Genomic DNA, 16,972 nt, shown 5'->3' on the forward strand with positions numbered 1-16,972 from the left:
ACGGAAAGTCCTGTAATGCGATGGCGAGGAATAGGGATGAGGCTGAATGAATGTCATTGCTCTTCTCTCTGGGGACACCGGCAGCAATCCTCTTAATCTACATTTAGACTCCGGAATCACGCCGCCATCACGCTATGTGCTCAAGTCGCCCTGGCGTGCGTTTGTGTGTTTTTGTGTGTCCTCCTTAGTGAGCCCGAGAGCAAGGTGAACGTCATCAAGGTGATCCGTTCCGTCCTCCGAGAAAATGGAAGGAGGAGCGCTAGAGGCGAGGCCACTTTGGAGCGGGGATGCAAGGAACGTCTGGCAGCCAGGATGGGTGAGTGCAACGAGAAGATCCACCACCAAATTTCAATGCCCTTGAGATAAATGATCAAGATTTTTGTATTCCTGGGAGGGATTTCATTAACAGGGTTCATACAGCTTAAAGCAAGTTAAATTCAAGACTACTTTAATGCCAAGTCGACAAATAAAAAACACATTTTTTTTTGCAAACAATACATCGTACCTTGTACACACTACCTGGCACGGCTTTTAGCCACTTTACATTGAATTTACAATTTCCCATGCTCCATTTTCTGCACTATAAGGCGCACCTTAAAGCCTTTAATGTTTTCAAAAGCTGCCCATGCGCCTTAAAAATGGATCAATTTTGAATCGCAATGTCTCACAACTAAGGCAAGCAGCCGCCAACTCGATTTTTCCACATAGAAGTGGTCCACGGTGCATGCTGGGAGATATATATATATATATATATACCGGCGTTTCATTTCCTAACCAATGTGTCAATCATTATTTGAATCGGTCACGATTGGTTAAAGTTATTTGGAGGTAAAGGAGGGGGGTCCTTTTTAGCATTTACAGGATCGTGCTAAAATGGCGTAAAACAAAGCCTGCAATTGGTCGAAAAAGATGTGAATCACAAGTAAGGTTGCTCTACGGCCTGGAGAATTTTTTTATTTCATTTGCGGCCCCATCGATCTATTTGTAAACGGGTATTATGAGACTAAACAGACAGCAAGCAACATCCATCGATGCAAAGATATATCTCGGCAAATTTTTCGTTTTATTTTTTTGGCATTATTGCGTGGAGTATGCAAATATTTTTACATGGTTGAATTTACTACACTCACGGATGTAAGAGGACCATGGTTTTGTATTATTATTGAATGTGATGGCTGCACGACAACTTTGGTGAGCTACGCCCGCTTCATATATTCCCTGTATCTTGTTTCAGACTCAACCTAACGTTTCTGTGATGAGTCTATTTTTAAATTCAATTCAAAGAGTTTATTGTCATATGCACAGTAAAGAAACATGTTTCCCCACACAATGAAATTCTTACTTTGCTGTCCACACAGTAGCCAGCGAATAAGAAAATAGAAACTAAGTAATGGTTGGTATATATTAAATCCCAAGAGTTTAACCTTCCTAATGATATGTGGAATGACGCATTTAAGTGATTTGTGACATTGTACAGACACCGTGTCCGTACGTGTCTGAGACACGTATTTGCTTCTTTGCAAGCTGTCGGAATGTTAAGGGGTTAATACGTTTGACTGAACGATATGACTGTTTTGTTGACGTTCCCACTATAGCGCCTTATGTATGGAAAATATCACAAAATAATATTGGGGGGTGCGGTGCGCCTTACAGTTCAGAAAAAAGGGTAAATGTCTATGTCCCAAGTTGCTATGTGTATTGTGGGTAGACCGTGTTTGACTCTTTAAAAAAGTAATTTGATTTACTTTATGAAAGAAGTAAGTTAGTAATTGAAATGCTCTATGGTAAAAGTTACTAGTGTCCAGAGAAAGTAACTATTTCCGTTACTCTAAAAAGAAAGTGTATGTCAAATACAAAACACACTTATAAGATACAGGACACAGTACACAGCAATATTCACGACAAAATGCAAAAACTAATTTAAAAACCCTTGTGTTAGGGTCTCCAGTCCCCCCTTTCAAGGTTATACTAACTGCTTGGTCTCTAAGGCCATAAAATCAAATTACAATGGGAATATATGGTTATGAATGCTCGTAAAGATGTTGTATGAACTATATTTTTATCGGGACTGAGTTAGACACTGGGGAAAATTTGACCCGCTAACAACAGTAAGCAGTGCTAAATCCTAACACAGCATTAGGGTTAAGAGATGTATTTATATGGCATATCTTTGTAGGTATTTATTTATCTATTTATTTCTACATAAGGGAGTAATGGTCCCTCATACACCAGATCATATCTTGACTTTTTAGGCCATCAAAAGATTTCTGGGCTATATGTTTTTGTGCGTTATGTTCTGATAAGAGAACCGTGTGTGACTCACGTGACGGTTTGAATCACAGGCTCTTCAAGGGCTTCCCGGTTGTGTCGGCAACCCTTCGCCGAGCCCAGGACGGAATCTGATGAAGAAAACCATCAACACCTCCTTCCTGTCCAGGAGACTTGCTCCAGGGTCTCGCAACCAACTCCCGCTTCACTCAAGGAATCAGATATCCTCAGCGACGAGGACGACGACGGCTTCAGCGAGACCGCGGGCGTGAAGAAAGCCCTGGATGCTCATTTTTTCCAGTTAAAAATCTCAGAAGACCCCGTGCTCACACGCGTGCCCGCAACTCGGCCTAAGAAAAGCGGCAGTTTGCAGAAGAGCCGCGGCAAGCTAGCGTCTATGAAAGAGCGAAGCGGGTCATTGGACGCGGCGACATCGCCGCCGCCCGGCTTGTCGGACCTCAACGCGTTCCTCGAGAGAGATTTTAGCGTCCAAAGTTTGACTTCCGTGGTCAACGAGGACTGCTTTTATGACACGGCCTTGGAGAAACCCTCAAGAGCGCAGGATAGCAACAGCAGTTAGGACTAGCTAACTCGGTTGGTCCTCCATAGTTTGCACCACAAGTGCACTTGAGCCTGTCTGGCTAGAATCTCATAGATGGCATATTAAGTGAGTTTGATTAACACATTTACCACTAACGACCATTAGAGATGTGAAAAAACTATTCTGAATTTGGTGCCATTGACGGCTATAGATGTCAAGCCTCCACTTAAAAGTCATGGGTAAGGCTAGGTTTAGTTTAATAGACAATTCATCAATTTTTTCGGACATGGATTCATTCACTAACGATGATAACTAAAAGATGTGGAAAATCATTACTGAATTTAGTGCCATTGCCAGATTCAGACGTCAAGCCTCTACATGAGTAGGCTGGCTAAGAAGGCACTGTGCGTGGTTAAAGCGTTAAACCAGGTTGATTGCATTCTTTCCTCGTTAATGAGGGCAAAAAAATGGGTCGAACATACTCTGATGGCACCACCAAAGCCTTTCTTCAACCTACTTAAATGGAAATTGACATCTGAAGCTGTCAAAGGCAGCCAATTGACAACAGATTTTTGATGTCGTGATTTGTTGATGGCTGAGAAAGGGTTAATGCACCTAAAAGTGTTGCTTTTGTGCTTCACGGGTGTTAAAATTAGCTTCATTTTCAAAGTCATTTATGGCTTTCATTTATTATTGTGGAGTCGCTTTATGCACATTATTCAGTTTAAGGGACAGTTTGTATTACCTGACCACTAGATGTCGCTGTACAGTTTGGGGCAGGGGTGTCCCACGTGGTGCCCGTGAGAACCACCTGAGTTTCCCACAGACTGGTTCTCAAAAATATCATGGGTCATTGTAATTATCCTAGACAATTGATTATTAACCGGGATCATGTTCAGTGGTTGACTGAGCCTATTCCAACCTAAAAATTCCAACTTAGTAATATCATATATCAGAGATATTAGAAATACATATCAAACAGGTAGCCCTTTGTACTAATCAGTAACAAAAATAGCTCTCAGGTTCAAAAAGGTTAGCAATCCCTGATGCAGTGCGACCAAAAACCAGTGCTAAAAAGCACCCAAAAAATGCAAAAGACGCTTAGGTGACTGAACCATACCATTTTGCATAGCCTGATCGAGGTTTTAGGGTAGCCCTGTGGCAGCAAGACGGCGTAAATAATAACTATAAAACATGTGCTTTATGGTCACTTTGAGTTTGTATTCTTCCTTGTGCGTTTAGCACTTGTTTTTGGTTGCACTACACAATACAGCAACGTCTAGGAATCTAATATTACACACTGTCCTTGTAACAAAACACAAAGTTTATGATTTTTGGGTTATCAAATGGGGCAAAATAGCACTAGTTTTAAATAGCCTATACCCAGGACTGGTAAAAACCAAAACTGTTATGTGGACAGAAAAATAACTCAATATATTCCCGATTAACTATCATGGAAAAGTTTTCCAACACTATATAATTGATTTACATTAAATGTAATGATATTTGCCTTGTTGCCTCTGCAGTCCCATGACAAAAACTTTGTTTTAGGGTCACTTTATTATTTTTAATGGTCCTTAGTATTGGGGTATGGCGGTCAATTTTTGGGATTGTTTATGTGTGTCGGCAAATACTGTACAATAACAAAGCTAATAAGAACACGCTTGCAAAGTCAGTGAACATGTGGCAATGACACGCTCCACTATCTTCAATAACATGAGCTCATACATGAAAAACTAGGCCAAAGTATTCATGTATGAGATTTGTTTTTCTTTACAACGGCTGACTGAGTTGTTTTTTTTTTTTGTCGATTTCAATGGACTTAATATGCAGGTCGGATCGGTTTCACTTAACGAAGCCTTGTTTCCTGCCACTGTTAAAAATAGCTGACAGGAAGGCATTTAAAAGTAGACAGAATGATAGGAAAAGATGGAGCTATTGATATACTTTGGGACACGTTGATTATCCGAAGACCTCCAGTCAAAAATTCAATGACTTTTTTGTGCACTACTGTTTGCAAATATGATTCAACTTGTTTCTGTACATGTTTCAATGTTTTTTTTTTTTATTTATTACTTTGGATTGATTTTGTAAAATTGTGACTCGCAAAGTTTCAGGAAGAATTTATTTCTATTAAAAACAAAATTCCAGGTTTATGATACCTTTTGCAGTTATTGGACTTTATTTTGTATGCAGACAGAATAGTATTTGTAATAGGGCTGCATTCACAATTGTGAAGATTTTTTTTTTTACAAATATTTGTACGTCTCGATGGTTCTTGTGTATGTATTTTTCTATCTCTTTCTACTTGATACTGTACATTTTAGAAAACAGGCGTGTTAATTAGCAATCAATTTAAGTACTGTTCTTTTTTTGTAAAGCAACATGGAAGGGCTTGAGGTATTGTTATTAAGCCAGTTCTGTGGATTCTTCCCATGCCTTCTACGCTAGTACACCAATGAATGTGAATTCCTCCTCCTGATGGAATTGTTTTGGGAATAAAACTTTTTATCTGTGGACGCCGCTTGCAGGACTATGCTTTTATCTTGTGTGATTTTGCATTAAATCTGTGTTTCTCAAATATTCTTTATCATGCACCCCCTTGGAAGAAGAAATCCTCTCACAACTCCCTTCTATGAAGTTTGTCAGATCTGGCCGAATTATTTTTATCATTTACACTTATTCATTACACATATTCAATTATTATTATTCATTACACATATTCAATGATTATAGTGCTCTATGCACAGCCTGGTGGTTAAAAAAAAATAAACACCAACGAGAGCGCCACTGCTCCCTAGTGTAGTGGAGGTACCATTGCACTTGATTCTTTGAGTCAAACACACCGGTGCCCAGTGTTCCCTCTAAGCTGCGCGCGTGGGCAATTGCGCACTGCTCGCACATTCTCAGCGCACAAGAAAATCTAGCCGGCGCACAAAAATGAGGGCTCTAAATTACTTATTAAGAAGCGACTTAAGTCAAAGTTACAGTTCATGAAGGTAAAAATACACGGGTTCCCCTGACATTGTGTCCTAAATGCGGTGTTTTGAAGTCGAACAGAGTAAAGTTAGTAGAGTATGTCGAGAACCGGCTTCTTCGGCTCGGCTCACTAAAAGGGACCGGCTCTTTCGGGTCCTAAACGGCTCTTCAGGTTGTTTTTGCTTCTTTAATCCCAAAATGACCAATTATTAAGTAAAATTATACACAAAATGACTTAAAGGAAGGGGGGAATAGAACAAAAAAGAAAAAAATACCAAAATGAAAAAGTAGTGGAAGCTGTGGAAAAAAAAAGGAAGAGAAAAAAAGAAGGAAAAATTTGGAAAATGCCAGAAAAAAAGAAAAGCAAGAAATGTAGGAAAAAAGTAAATAGAGAACAAAAAGAAAAAGTAACAGCTCGGAAAAAATAAACACAATGAGATTTTTTTTTTAAAGGAATTTGAAAAAAAAAGTAGAAAAAAAACTAAAGAATAAAAAGTTTGTGTTGCATTCAAATAATTTCCAATTATATCAAGTGAATCTTGTTGCCAACATTGTACTTCCACTAAAAAAATGTGATTAAGTACAGTTCTGTATCTTACAACCGACTAAATAAGCCCCCAAAAATGTTTATTATGCGACAAAATATATCAGGAAATAAAAAGAAATGGATATCTTGTGAAATAATTGTAAGAACAAATGACGTTTGTAGGCCGTACAACCTTTGCAATAGTACATGAGTCAATTCATTCAAAAGAGAAATATAATTTTGCATCGCCAGAAACTCAGCAAAATGTAACTTGATGTCAAGTTTTGGACAAGTTTGATTATTAATTATCTTGCCACACTTGGGATTATGGTTGCTCACTGTTGTTTCAAGCGTTGCTCACCGACTTTGTGTAAACGCTCAGACCCGTGGAAAATTAGAGGGAACATTGCCGCTGCCCCAAATGAAAGGGCCTCGCCCCCCAGTAGGGCCTGCCTCACTATTTGAGAACCACTGCATTACGTGCATAGATGAAACACTAAAGGAATAGTGTGTATTATTTAGCACCTTCTAGAGGTCCAATCATTAAAAATACATTTATTCAAACGAGCAAAACGACATCAATTATCGAATAAACCTTTTTTTTTTTTTTAAATACTTGGGTTTCAGAAAAGTATTTTATATAACATGAGGCTCACCTAGACATCAAAAAGGCTAAAAGAAAAAAAAAAAAAAACAGGTTGCAAGACACATTACAGCGACATCTAGTGTTCGGATAATACATACTGTCCGTTAAAGTGAAACAAAAATAGCACTTTTCATTTTGGTTTTGTGTCTGTAACGAAAACAAAATGTCAAAAATTAATATTTTCCAAATCAAAAATGGTAAATCATATTTCACCTGATGACCCAATGAAAATGAGAATACTGGTATCGGTTACTGTGATTGTAATCGTGCGAGAAGTACATCGTTTTCCGACAACCTCTAGTTGACTTTTCCTGAAAACAATACACTGGGCCTGGTTGTGACAAAAAAAACAACTAGAATATCAGCGAAAACTAACTCATTCTTTGGCTAATTTTAGTCTGCTACCACAAGTTCAGATAAAACATGACAGGTCCACTTCAATTTCAAAACTCAACTACAAAGTCAATATAGAATGCAGTATAGTATAAATATAATCTAAATATAAGACATTATTTGTTGTGTTGATTAAGCCCCAAAGCTTTTGCAAGTGGGAAACGGTTTTATCCGCCACTTTCAGCCTAGAGGTAGGATTTTACGCCTGAGCCGGGCTGGGGAATTCGGGATTATGTCAATCGGAACGTTCCGGATTGGGCCAAACTGTTCTTTACCTGCCTTTTTTTTTTTTTTTTTGATTTTCCACCCGTCATTGTTCTGTTTGAATAGTCTTGTTTAACTTAGATTTAGTGACTAAATTCAGGCTTTATCCAGCATGATTGACAACTTTGAGTTTTAAAGAGGCCTCATATGCAGAACACTTCCTCTTCGCTGCCTGAGTTGGATACAAATATATCTTTAAATATGTGAAGACTGAATTGAAACTTAACATATCTGTAAATCAGGAGTCTCCAACTTTATGCCTGAGGGCACCTTAAGGACAAAATTGAGGTGCCAAGGACCTGTTCTGAAAATGGCTCACCAGAACTAGATCATTGTGATTTTCTAGTAAAATACTTGTTTTAGTGGTTGACTGAGTCAATTGTTACTATGTTTTTGCCAGGTTAATTATTCAAAGTAGGGTTGAACATAGTAACAACATAAAAAAGTCGTGGTTTTCGAAATGCATGCAAAACTTGCCACTCCTTGAGCTAATTAGTACCAAAAAGTACACTGCAAATTTAGCAAAAAGTTGGGGACCCCTGCTCTACATAAAAATAAATAAAATGTGAAAACTCGGATTTGCATCGGGCTCAGTCCTTCAAATGAAGGTAATTGGTGGGCTCGGGCTAATTTGGGCTTTTGTACTTGGAGGCCCTGGTCGGGCGCTTTTAGGGCTATTTCATCTACATTTTCGACTGATCAATCATCGTGGAAATACAGTTATATACGACCTCTTGTATTACGCGCACCCAAACGTTGCAATATTTTATGAGTTAAATGTAAATGTTCTGCATTTATATAGTGCTTTTCAAATCAATGATGGCCTCCCAAAGCGCTTTACAATGTGCTTCACTCTTTCCCTAAACTAACCGATAGCAGCGTCAGCCATGGAAGGCAACTACCCGCTCATCGGAGGCATTAGGGAGTCATAGGTCAAAGTGTCCTTGGGCCGGGAATCGAACCTCAATGTAAATGGTCTGCATTTAATAGCGCTTTTCAAGTCAATTAAGACCTCCTGCTTTACAATGTGCTTCACACTTATCACTTTTACACACTAACCGATATCAGCGTCAGCCATGCAAGGCGCCTACCTGCTTATAGGGTGCATTAGGGATTCAGCGTCTTGCCCAAGGACACTTTGACATATAACACGGAAGAACCGGGAATCGAACCTGCAACCTCTTGATCCCAAAACGAGCACTCTACCATGCACAAACAGATACAGTAATCTCATGTTGGGGTATCACTGTACATTTTATTCCAACAGTTGCCTGGGGTTTGGATCATTCTTTTAAAAAAAAAAACACGGAAAAAAAAATCAAATCTCCACAAGCCCACTGCTCCATTGGTTCCAACTTTCTTCTTGGCTACCAATAAAAAACCTGTTTGCACTCCCGACTCCATGACGACAACGTGAAGAACGCACATCACTGCCAGCAGGAAATGTCAAACACAGCTTAGCCCCGCCCTTAGTCTTGTGGCTCGAGGCTTGGCGGTTCTTTGGGTGAGCCCTTCCGTCCGGTGCTACGGTTCTCCCGAAGTTCCTGTCGATATTCAAAATCGAGCAGGAGCGGATCGCGTTCGCACAATTGGGCATAGATTTCAGCTAGCGCCTTCACGTGGGGGATGGTAAGCTCGGTGGGGCGCAGGGTAGGCTCCACATCCGCCCGGCACATCAGCTCTTCCGTCAGTGCGTCCCGGTGTGCCTCAGGGAACAACATCCTGAAAAGACACGCTTTGATATCGCTTTGCATCTTTAAAGGTTTACCCGAACCATGATTTTCTTTTCAATTAGGCTCATAACGTGTAGATTTCCTCCCTACAATTATGCAAATGTGTCGCCAATATTCCACATGCCGGGCGACTCAAAAAATTTAGTCACAAAATTGACTGGCTTGTTTCCTCAAGAGCTGTGATGTCACGGAAGGAACACGCCACTTTCAAAATGGCGAATCGCATGAACACAAAATTTGAGGCCAGTTCAGGAACAGACGGCGATTGTCGTGAAGAGAAATTGTATATTGCTCATTTCTGTTCGGAGGTCGTTTGTGTTTTTCGCCACGTGTGTCGTCATAGGTATAATTTTGTCTGGCTATCTCCCCGTTAGCATTGGGGCTGCCGATGGCATACCTGTTCTGTTTGCTGCTGGTTGGCGCTAACATGCTGCCCATCGCGTGTTGTTTGGCCAGAAAGCCTGGCGTTAGAGCCGGTTTTGCTGATTTCCTTGGTTTATTCCAGCCAAACTTCGCGTTCATCGCCATAGTTATATCCGCTTTTTGTTGTTGGTTTCCAGTTGCTGTGGCTGCTCACTGACTATTTTTGATTGGCTAGCCTGGCGTTTAACGCCTGTTTAACGGTGTTCCTTGGTTTGTCTATTCCCAGCCATTCGCCGTAGCCATTGTCGCTTCTCATTTTTGCTAGACTGGCTGTTTTTTGATTGTTTAGTCTAGCTAAATTTGCAGTGTCCCTTCATTTGATTATTCTTGGCCAGTTTACAGTTGCTGAAGCCGTTTTTCTCTGTTGGTTCCCGGTTAGCCTGGATGCTCACTGCGTGTTTTCTGGTTGGCTTGCCTCTTGTTTTTCTGCCGAGGCTGTGATCACCTTTCAACCATTGGTCCTGGATAGTCCGCGTGAGCTATCCAGGCGTTATTTTTGCCAGTTATGTCCCTTTTGGGCTGCTTGCCCTTTGTTGTACTAGTACTGCATCCACCTGCGACACAATGCCCTCGCATCCTACACAAAAACTACCAAAACTTGGCTTAAACACTCGTAATCTTTTCGACTCATTAACAAGTAAACCATTATGGTTATTGGCTTGCCAGGGTGCCAGTGTCACTCACATGACGTCACAGCTCAGGAAATCAAGGACTGGGCAGACGGTCATCAAAATGCATTACCTCGGTTTAATGACTTATGTGCCGATGAAATATATATACTGTAGATTTTACGCAAAAAACATGTACTATTTCCTCACATTTTACATGTCTTATAATTTGGGAATAATTTTAACACTTTGAAAGAAATCAGGTGTACCATACATTCTAGACTACAAACCATTACTTTTTGCCTACATTTTAAACACTGCGGCTTGTAGTTTTTTTCGTGAGGCGGATTATCGCAAGGTCTTTGTTGGTGGTTTCTGACACCCGTGAGGCCCTTCTTGAGGATCTAAGAACTTGCGGTGCCCGTCGAGGCCCTGCATTGAAACGTCCCCAGCGTTTCGCCTTGACCAGCCCTAAGCAGCTGGCTTAGAACTAGTGCAGAGCATGGAATCCTAAAACAAAGCATCACAAATTCTGCCAAGTGCTCTGAATGTCAAAATTAAGAAATTCAAGTAAGCGCGGCTAAACTTTTCATTTTGGTATGCCACATCATCTACTTAATGACACACATATATGGATGGACCTGATTCCCACTGTCCCTACGGAGTAAGATCGTGGTCTGGGCAGAATCAGTGGTGTAATGTCCGACAGTCAACGCATGACCCCTGCGGGCACGGCAGCTAGGTCCATCCATGGTAAGGGTCTGATGAGCAAAGCGTCTAAACAGCAGAGTTCATTTTTATGGCTATTTAAGCCCACAGCTATTAATCCGTTGTGGTTCGTATGAAGACCGTTTCAATTCTGCTGCGCTCTGTAGTCCAGAATTTACAGTACTCAGCAAATTGCTCAAATGGGCGCGGTTACTGTAATTGAAATCGCTTTTTATCTGCAGCATAAGCTTGTTGGTGACATCTCAAGTCAAAAGCGCCGACGTTTTGTCCTCTCACCCAAGTCCTCGGTAGCAGTACTTCCTGCGTAACTGGAAAGCATTTCTGACCACTTTCTCCACCAGTTTGAAGGGCTGCTGGATGGAAGGCTTAACCAGAGGGGTGAAGTGAACTACCCCCACGTCCACCTAATGACACACACACACAAAATGCTGACCTTAAAATACCGCAAAAAAGAACAACTGGAAAACACAAAAGTGAAAATAGGTTGCCGGACAAAAGTGATAACTGCAGCGTGGCTGGCTAAGGTGTTGTTATGGTAACAGCACAGACAAAAATACTGAGCTGTCTTCTCAGCGGCAACATCACTTTTCGTTTAATTTCAGGCTGAGTCACCGTTTTCTCTTTTTCTCTCATTCTGAAAATTTCAACAAGTGACAAAAACATTTAAGGACATTTAGGCTCTCGGATGGATTTTCAGGGCAAACAAAAAAATCAACTGAAATGCCCCCTATTGAAATTTTGCCAAGTTAATGTAGATCCGGGACTTTGGCCTGAAAACAGTTTTTGCCTCAGTAGCTCAGTGTTTATGTCTTAATTTCAAATCTATTTATTTTGATATCCATGTGTCTATTCACTAAGGTATTTTTAATTGAACCATGTTATTGAATTATTTATCTATCTAAGGTGGGTGTGTTGTTTGAGGTATCCTTAAAAAATGAAAGTAGAATATTTTCTGTATTAAGTATGTGTTAACAATGCCCAACTGAGTTCAAAGAGCCTATATAATTGATTTCCAACCTATCTTCTTTTATTCTTACTTTTAGTAATGCTCTTTGGGAGGAGCAACACATTAGGAATAGGGAATGGGGGACAAGGGAAAATGGGGGGTGGAAAGTGATTTCATTCTCTGACCCACGAGTTTTTTGTTTAGTGTAGCATGAAAACGGTAAAAGTCAGAAAAGGACTGTTTCCGATACAGTCCAAACGCCAACCCACACCCCAAAAAGATGAGTTAATTCAAACGCTTCTGAGAAATGCACTTACTTGCCCGTGCCACGTAAGCAGCAAGACATAGGCTGCAATGATGACTTAGGCCAAGAGAATGCGTCTCATTGTTTCCTTTATTTTTGATGGAATCGTTTTATCTACCTACTTAAAATGCATGATTAATTTGAATATAGATGGAAAATTATCCAGACAAAGACACTTTAAATATGTCACAAATGCAAATGTCATTGGCACAAAGTTTATTTTCAACAAAAATATGAAAGCTGAAAGTGATGCAATGAGTACTCAAACATGTGATACTCAAAATTTCATAACGAAAAAGTTTGCACCAGTGATTTAGGATCTTGTATCAGTATTGTAATGTACGAACTGGATGTCTTTGGGTAATCACTCAACGAAATAAAACAATGGCTACCTGATGATCAAGGTGCTGTACCTGAGTCAGATAAGGTTTTTCCTGCTACTAGTAACCATAAAAAACAGTTCTATCCGTTTATGCAGGGGAAATAAACCCCCATCCCAAAACAAGGCCTCGAGAGGGGTGGGCGTTACCGGGCTGGACTTGCCCAAGAAACACCACAGGATGTAGTGCCCCGACGACCTAGATGGTTAAAGGCAGGGGTCAGCAATAAATGATTGGTGAAAAATTAATGCCATTAATTGCGAAAAATTAATGGAATGGTTGCTTAAATTCATAAATCCATTTATTGCAAAATTTAAATAATTAGCAATTATTGCGAGTTTGCGACCCATTAATTGCGAAAATATTCGGGTTTTTTGTTAGTCGATTGCGTCAACAAACGTGCAAATTTTCTCGCCGCGCGAGCATTTCGTATGCGGTCAAGGGCACATACACGCACAATCGGGACAGTGCATGCATACGCGTAAGCTACCGTGTTTACCCCATTATAAGGCCCAGCTTTTTATGAGAAATGAAATTCAACCTTCCTGCAAATAAGAGGCTCATATTACCTATGAAAACCGTAGATATCAACGTTATTTAACAACGGCAATGCTTTTCTAAGAAATTTTTAGCGAAAATTTATTACTTTTGCACATATTTTTATTTCAAAACCTCAATTTTTGACGATGATTTTGAAGTAAGGCCGGCCTTATATTCGGGGAAACACGGTAGCTGTACGTACATAGTGTGGTTGCAAAGCAGCTTTTTATTGGTCGGGACAAAATCGGGCTTGTTGATTAGCTCACGTTTTGCCTCAAGCACGTACGTCGTGGATGCACATACGCACATGTTGTACACCACTACTATTACGCTGTATTAATTGTAATCTTCGCACGGTTATGGGACCGAAGGAAAAAATGGTTAGAGAGTACTTCACACAGATTGATGTCGTCAACGGCAAATGGCGCTGCTCATGTGGCGCCGAGCGCATCCAACGGCGCAACACCGGTTGGAGCAATTTGGAAAGCCACATTAAAAGTCAGCACTTGCAGAAAGAAAGTGATGCAAAGAAGCAGGAGTCATCCAATCCTGGATCGATAGAAAATTTCCTGTCGTCACCTTCAACCGTTTGCCGAAAAGGAATACGAATCTTCAAGTGGCTGCGGTTGGTTTGTATCGACCTGGAGCCTTTCAATGTTGTTGATCGGCCTACTATCAGGGACATCAGCAATACGGAGCCAATCTGCACAAACACCTTAAAGAAGTATTTGGCCTTGGTGACACAGGGTGTGCGACAGAAAATCGCCTTCGATCCGCCATCCCGATTCGCGGTGGTATTCGACGGATGGACTTGTTCTTCCGATTATTACGTTGGCGTTTTCGCCTCGTATATAAGCCCACGCGGTCGGGAAAGTGCTCTCCTCGGCTTCTCAACACTTTTGGATCCCAAGGCACAGACGGCTGAAAACCACCTGGTGTTCATCGAAGACATCCTTAGCAGGTACGGCAAGTCTATGGCCAACGTGGTGGCGCTTTGTGGCGACAACTGCAAGGTGAACAAAGCCATTGCAAAGCAGTGCAATGTTCCTCTGGTCGGCTGCGCCTCCCATCGCTTCAACCTCGCTGTCAAAGAACTCTTGAAGCCCTACGAAAAGGTGAACTTCTTTTCTATGCTGCTTACTTATATCTCACAATATCTATATTGAAGACAGAGTGCACTCTGTCACAGCGGTTCCACAATATTTTTTTCACATACCCCACGCGGCCACGCCTTCTATCAAAGGAATTTTACGCAAGGCGATTTTAAGCTGCTCAAATTTAGCATATTTCTTATTTCCTGCTTTTACTTTTTTAAGGTACTCTGTAAGTTGAACTCCTTGACGGCTCGCCTGAGATACAGCACGCTTAGTGCACTACTGGATGAGTACACAGACCTTCGACCGTTGACGAGAAATGAGACACGGTGGTCAAGCACGGCAAAGATGGTGCGCAGGTTCTTCGAGCTGCAGAAAATTCTTGCAAAAGAAGTTTTCACCACCGACCCAAGGGTGATGGATTTACTTCTCAACGCAGCGGATGTTCATAAACTCACTCAACTCAACGGTGATTTGGCCAAGTTGGATTCTTTGACGCTTACTTTGCAGCAAGAAGATCTGACAGTCGCAGAGGCGAGGTACCTCTTTGATGTTGCAATGTCGTCCCATCCTGCCATGGCCCATCACCTCAGCCCCGACGCCGAAATCGTTCAAGCGCCTATGTTTGAGAGGGCTATTGTGAAAATTCAAAACCAAAAACATGGTCAACTTACGACAAAAGAGCGTCAAGCAGTGGAGGCTCTCAAAGTCACCGAAACTGCACCGGTCGATGAAAGTCCAATAGATGAGTCATCGGATATGGCCTTCGGCCAAAATTTGATAAAACGGCGCCGCCTGAACATGATGCTGCCCACCTTTGATCAATTTATCGATACAACATTTATACTGCCAACTTCCAACATAGTAGAACGCTTTTTCAGTGCTGCCGGACGCGCCTATGCGGATGAACGGTACAACTTGTCAACAAATTGCCTAGAAGCCCAACTTTTTTTGTTTTCTAACAACCGCTTCTGGGACAGCGAATTTGTTTCCCACATCGTTTCATCTAATGAAAATCTCTAACATTTTCACTATCTCCGATGTTTCTATGTTGTACACATTTTTGTTCATAAATGAATGTGTAATAAATAGCAAAACCTCTTATTACTAAGGTGTCTTACTGCGCATGATAATGTTGGCGTGAATGTTCTATCATTCACTGTTCATCTAACCTCAGTTAGTGTTCCGACAATTCGCATATTAACTTAGGAGGAATCGACAAATTATAATTATAAACCAAGCCCCAACATGACGGTAGCTGATGTGATCACCAATAACTCAGAAGATATTTTTTGTACTAAAAGTAAAGATTAAAGGGACCAGTTTGTTCGACCATATTGACACGGCTAGTATACCATTAAATTACCAATTAATGGCTAGAAATCCAATAAATACCCATTAATTGGCCTTGCCGCAAAAAAAATAATTTTAATTTTTTCGCACTTAAATATTAATTTTTTTTCCAAAAATCAATTAATGATGACCCCTGGTTAAAGGATCCGTGAACGTGAACTGAATGTCCAATTTTCTTTGGGATAAAGAAATAAGTCTAATCCTGTAAATACACCCTGAAATAGCCTTTGGAACTCAGTAACTGAACTTTGAAAAAAACATGGTAAGTACAAAAAATTGTTTTAAAAGGGCATAATAGTGGGACTCTGTGAACCTTTAAAAAAAGAATTTAGACACACAAGCATCAGAAAGAATGAACTTAGTTTTAAAATATTGGGTCACTGTGGGAAGGAAAACTTTATTCTGGGTGTCCATGAGTAGTGTTTTTTCATCAAAACATGTGCCCTATCATACGATGCGCCGTGTGCGTGTCGTCGATGTGAAGTTTGAGAACTTTAAGGTGCAAATGTGAGCGTTGGAAATTTTTCAAAGAATGAGCATGTGGTATCCTTATGAGCAACAAGTCACCCCTATTTAACTGACATTCTAACTACCAGTTTCACTGACTTTGCAAGATGGTGGGCCGTTCTAAAGTGACTGAAAGCCTCCGGAAGCAAGTTGTCCGGATGAAAACAAAAGGTATGACCCTTTCAGCCACAGCAAGACAAGTTGATCGTTTCAAATCTGTGATTTCGAGAATATTGAATCTTTACAAAACTACAAACTCATTCAAGTTGCCCAAGAAGGCTGGTCCTGCACCGAAGACAAATGCAAGAGAGGGCAGGTAGACTGCGGAGGACGTAAATGGGTAATTGTTTCCACAAAGCAACTGGAATTACTCACAAGTTCAGTGAACATAGTGAAGATCTGTATAGCCATTCAGTGTATCATTGTTTAAGAGCATTTGAACTGAAGGCCCACAATGCAGTGACCAGACCTCTCAAAAAAGAATAAATCACAACGCTTGATTGAGCTTTGTTGAGGAGCATGTTAGGTGGACAGAGGAGAACTAGTCCAGAGTTAATTTCAGTGATGAAAGAAGATATAATTTATTTGGGTCTGATGGGAAGGAATTATGTTCGGCAACACATTGGAGAAAAAATAAACCCAAAGTGTGTAAAAAATTTCGGTGAAAGGTGGAGGAGGAATTGTCATGGTTTGGGGCATGTTTTCTGCAGCCGGAGTTGGGCCTCTTGTACAGCTACA

General features: G+C 40.8%; 2 protein-coding genes across 5 annotated transcripts in view; one reads left to right on the plus strand and one right to left on the minus strand.

Annotated features, from left to right (window-relative positions):
• Nucleotides 1-5,328, plus strand: part of tiam2a (TIAM Rac1 associated GEF 2a) — a 144,280-nt gene extending 138,952 nt beyond the window's left edge. For all 3 annotated transcript variants that reach the window (XM_088353998.1, XM_088353997.1, XM_088353999.1), the window contains exons 26-27: nucleotides 189-316; nucleotides 2,343-5,328. In XM_088353998.1, the coding sequence (XP_088210124.1) occupies nucleotides 189-316; nucleotides 2,343-2,848 (634 nt within the window). In that variant the 3' untranslated portion in view covers nucleotides 2,849-5,328. The remainder of the gene's footprint in view (nucleotides 1-188; nucleotides 317-2,342) is intronic.
• Nucleotides 5,329-8,852: 3,524 nt separating this feature from the next.
• Nucleotides 8,853-16,972, minus strand: part of tfb1m (transcription factor B1, mitochondrial) — a 67,066-nt gene continuing 58,946 nt past the window's right edge. For both annotated transcript variants that reach the window (XM_088355239.1, XM_088355240.1), the window contains exons 7-8: nucleotides 11,387-11,514; nucleotides 8,853-9,339 (exon numbers count right to left, since the gene is read on the minus strand). In XM_088355239.1, coding sequence (XP_088211365.1) covers nucleotides 9,087-9,339; nucleotides 11,387-11,514 — 381 coding nt within the window. In that variant the 3' untranslated portion in view covers nucleotides 8,853-9,086. The remainder of the gene's footprint in view (nucleotides 9,340-11,386; nucleotides 11,515-16,972) is intronic.

This window comes from Urocampus carinirostris, chromosome 15 (genome assembly GCF_059441175.1).
Source record: "Urocampus carinirostris isolate Australia breed hairy pipefish chromosome 15, RoL_Ucar_1.0, whole genome shotgun sequence".
NCBI classification, from domain to species: Eukaryota; Metazoa; Chordata; class Actinopteri; order Syngnathiformes; family Syngnathidae; genus Urocampus; species Urocampus carinirostris.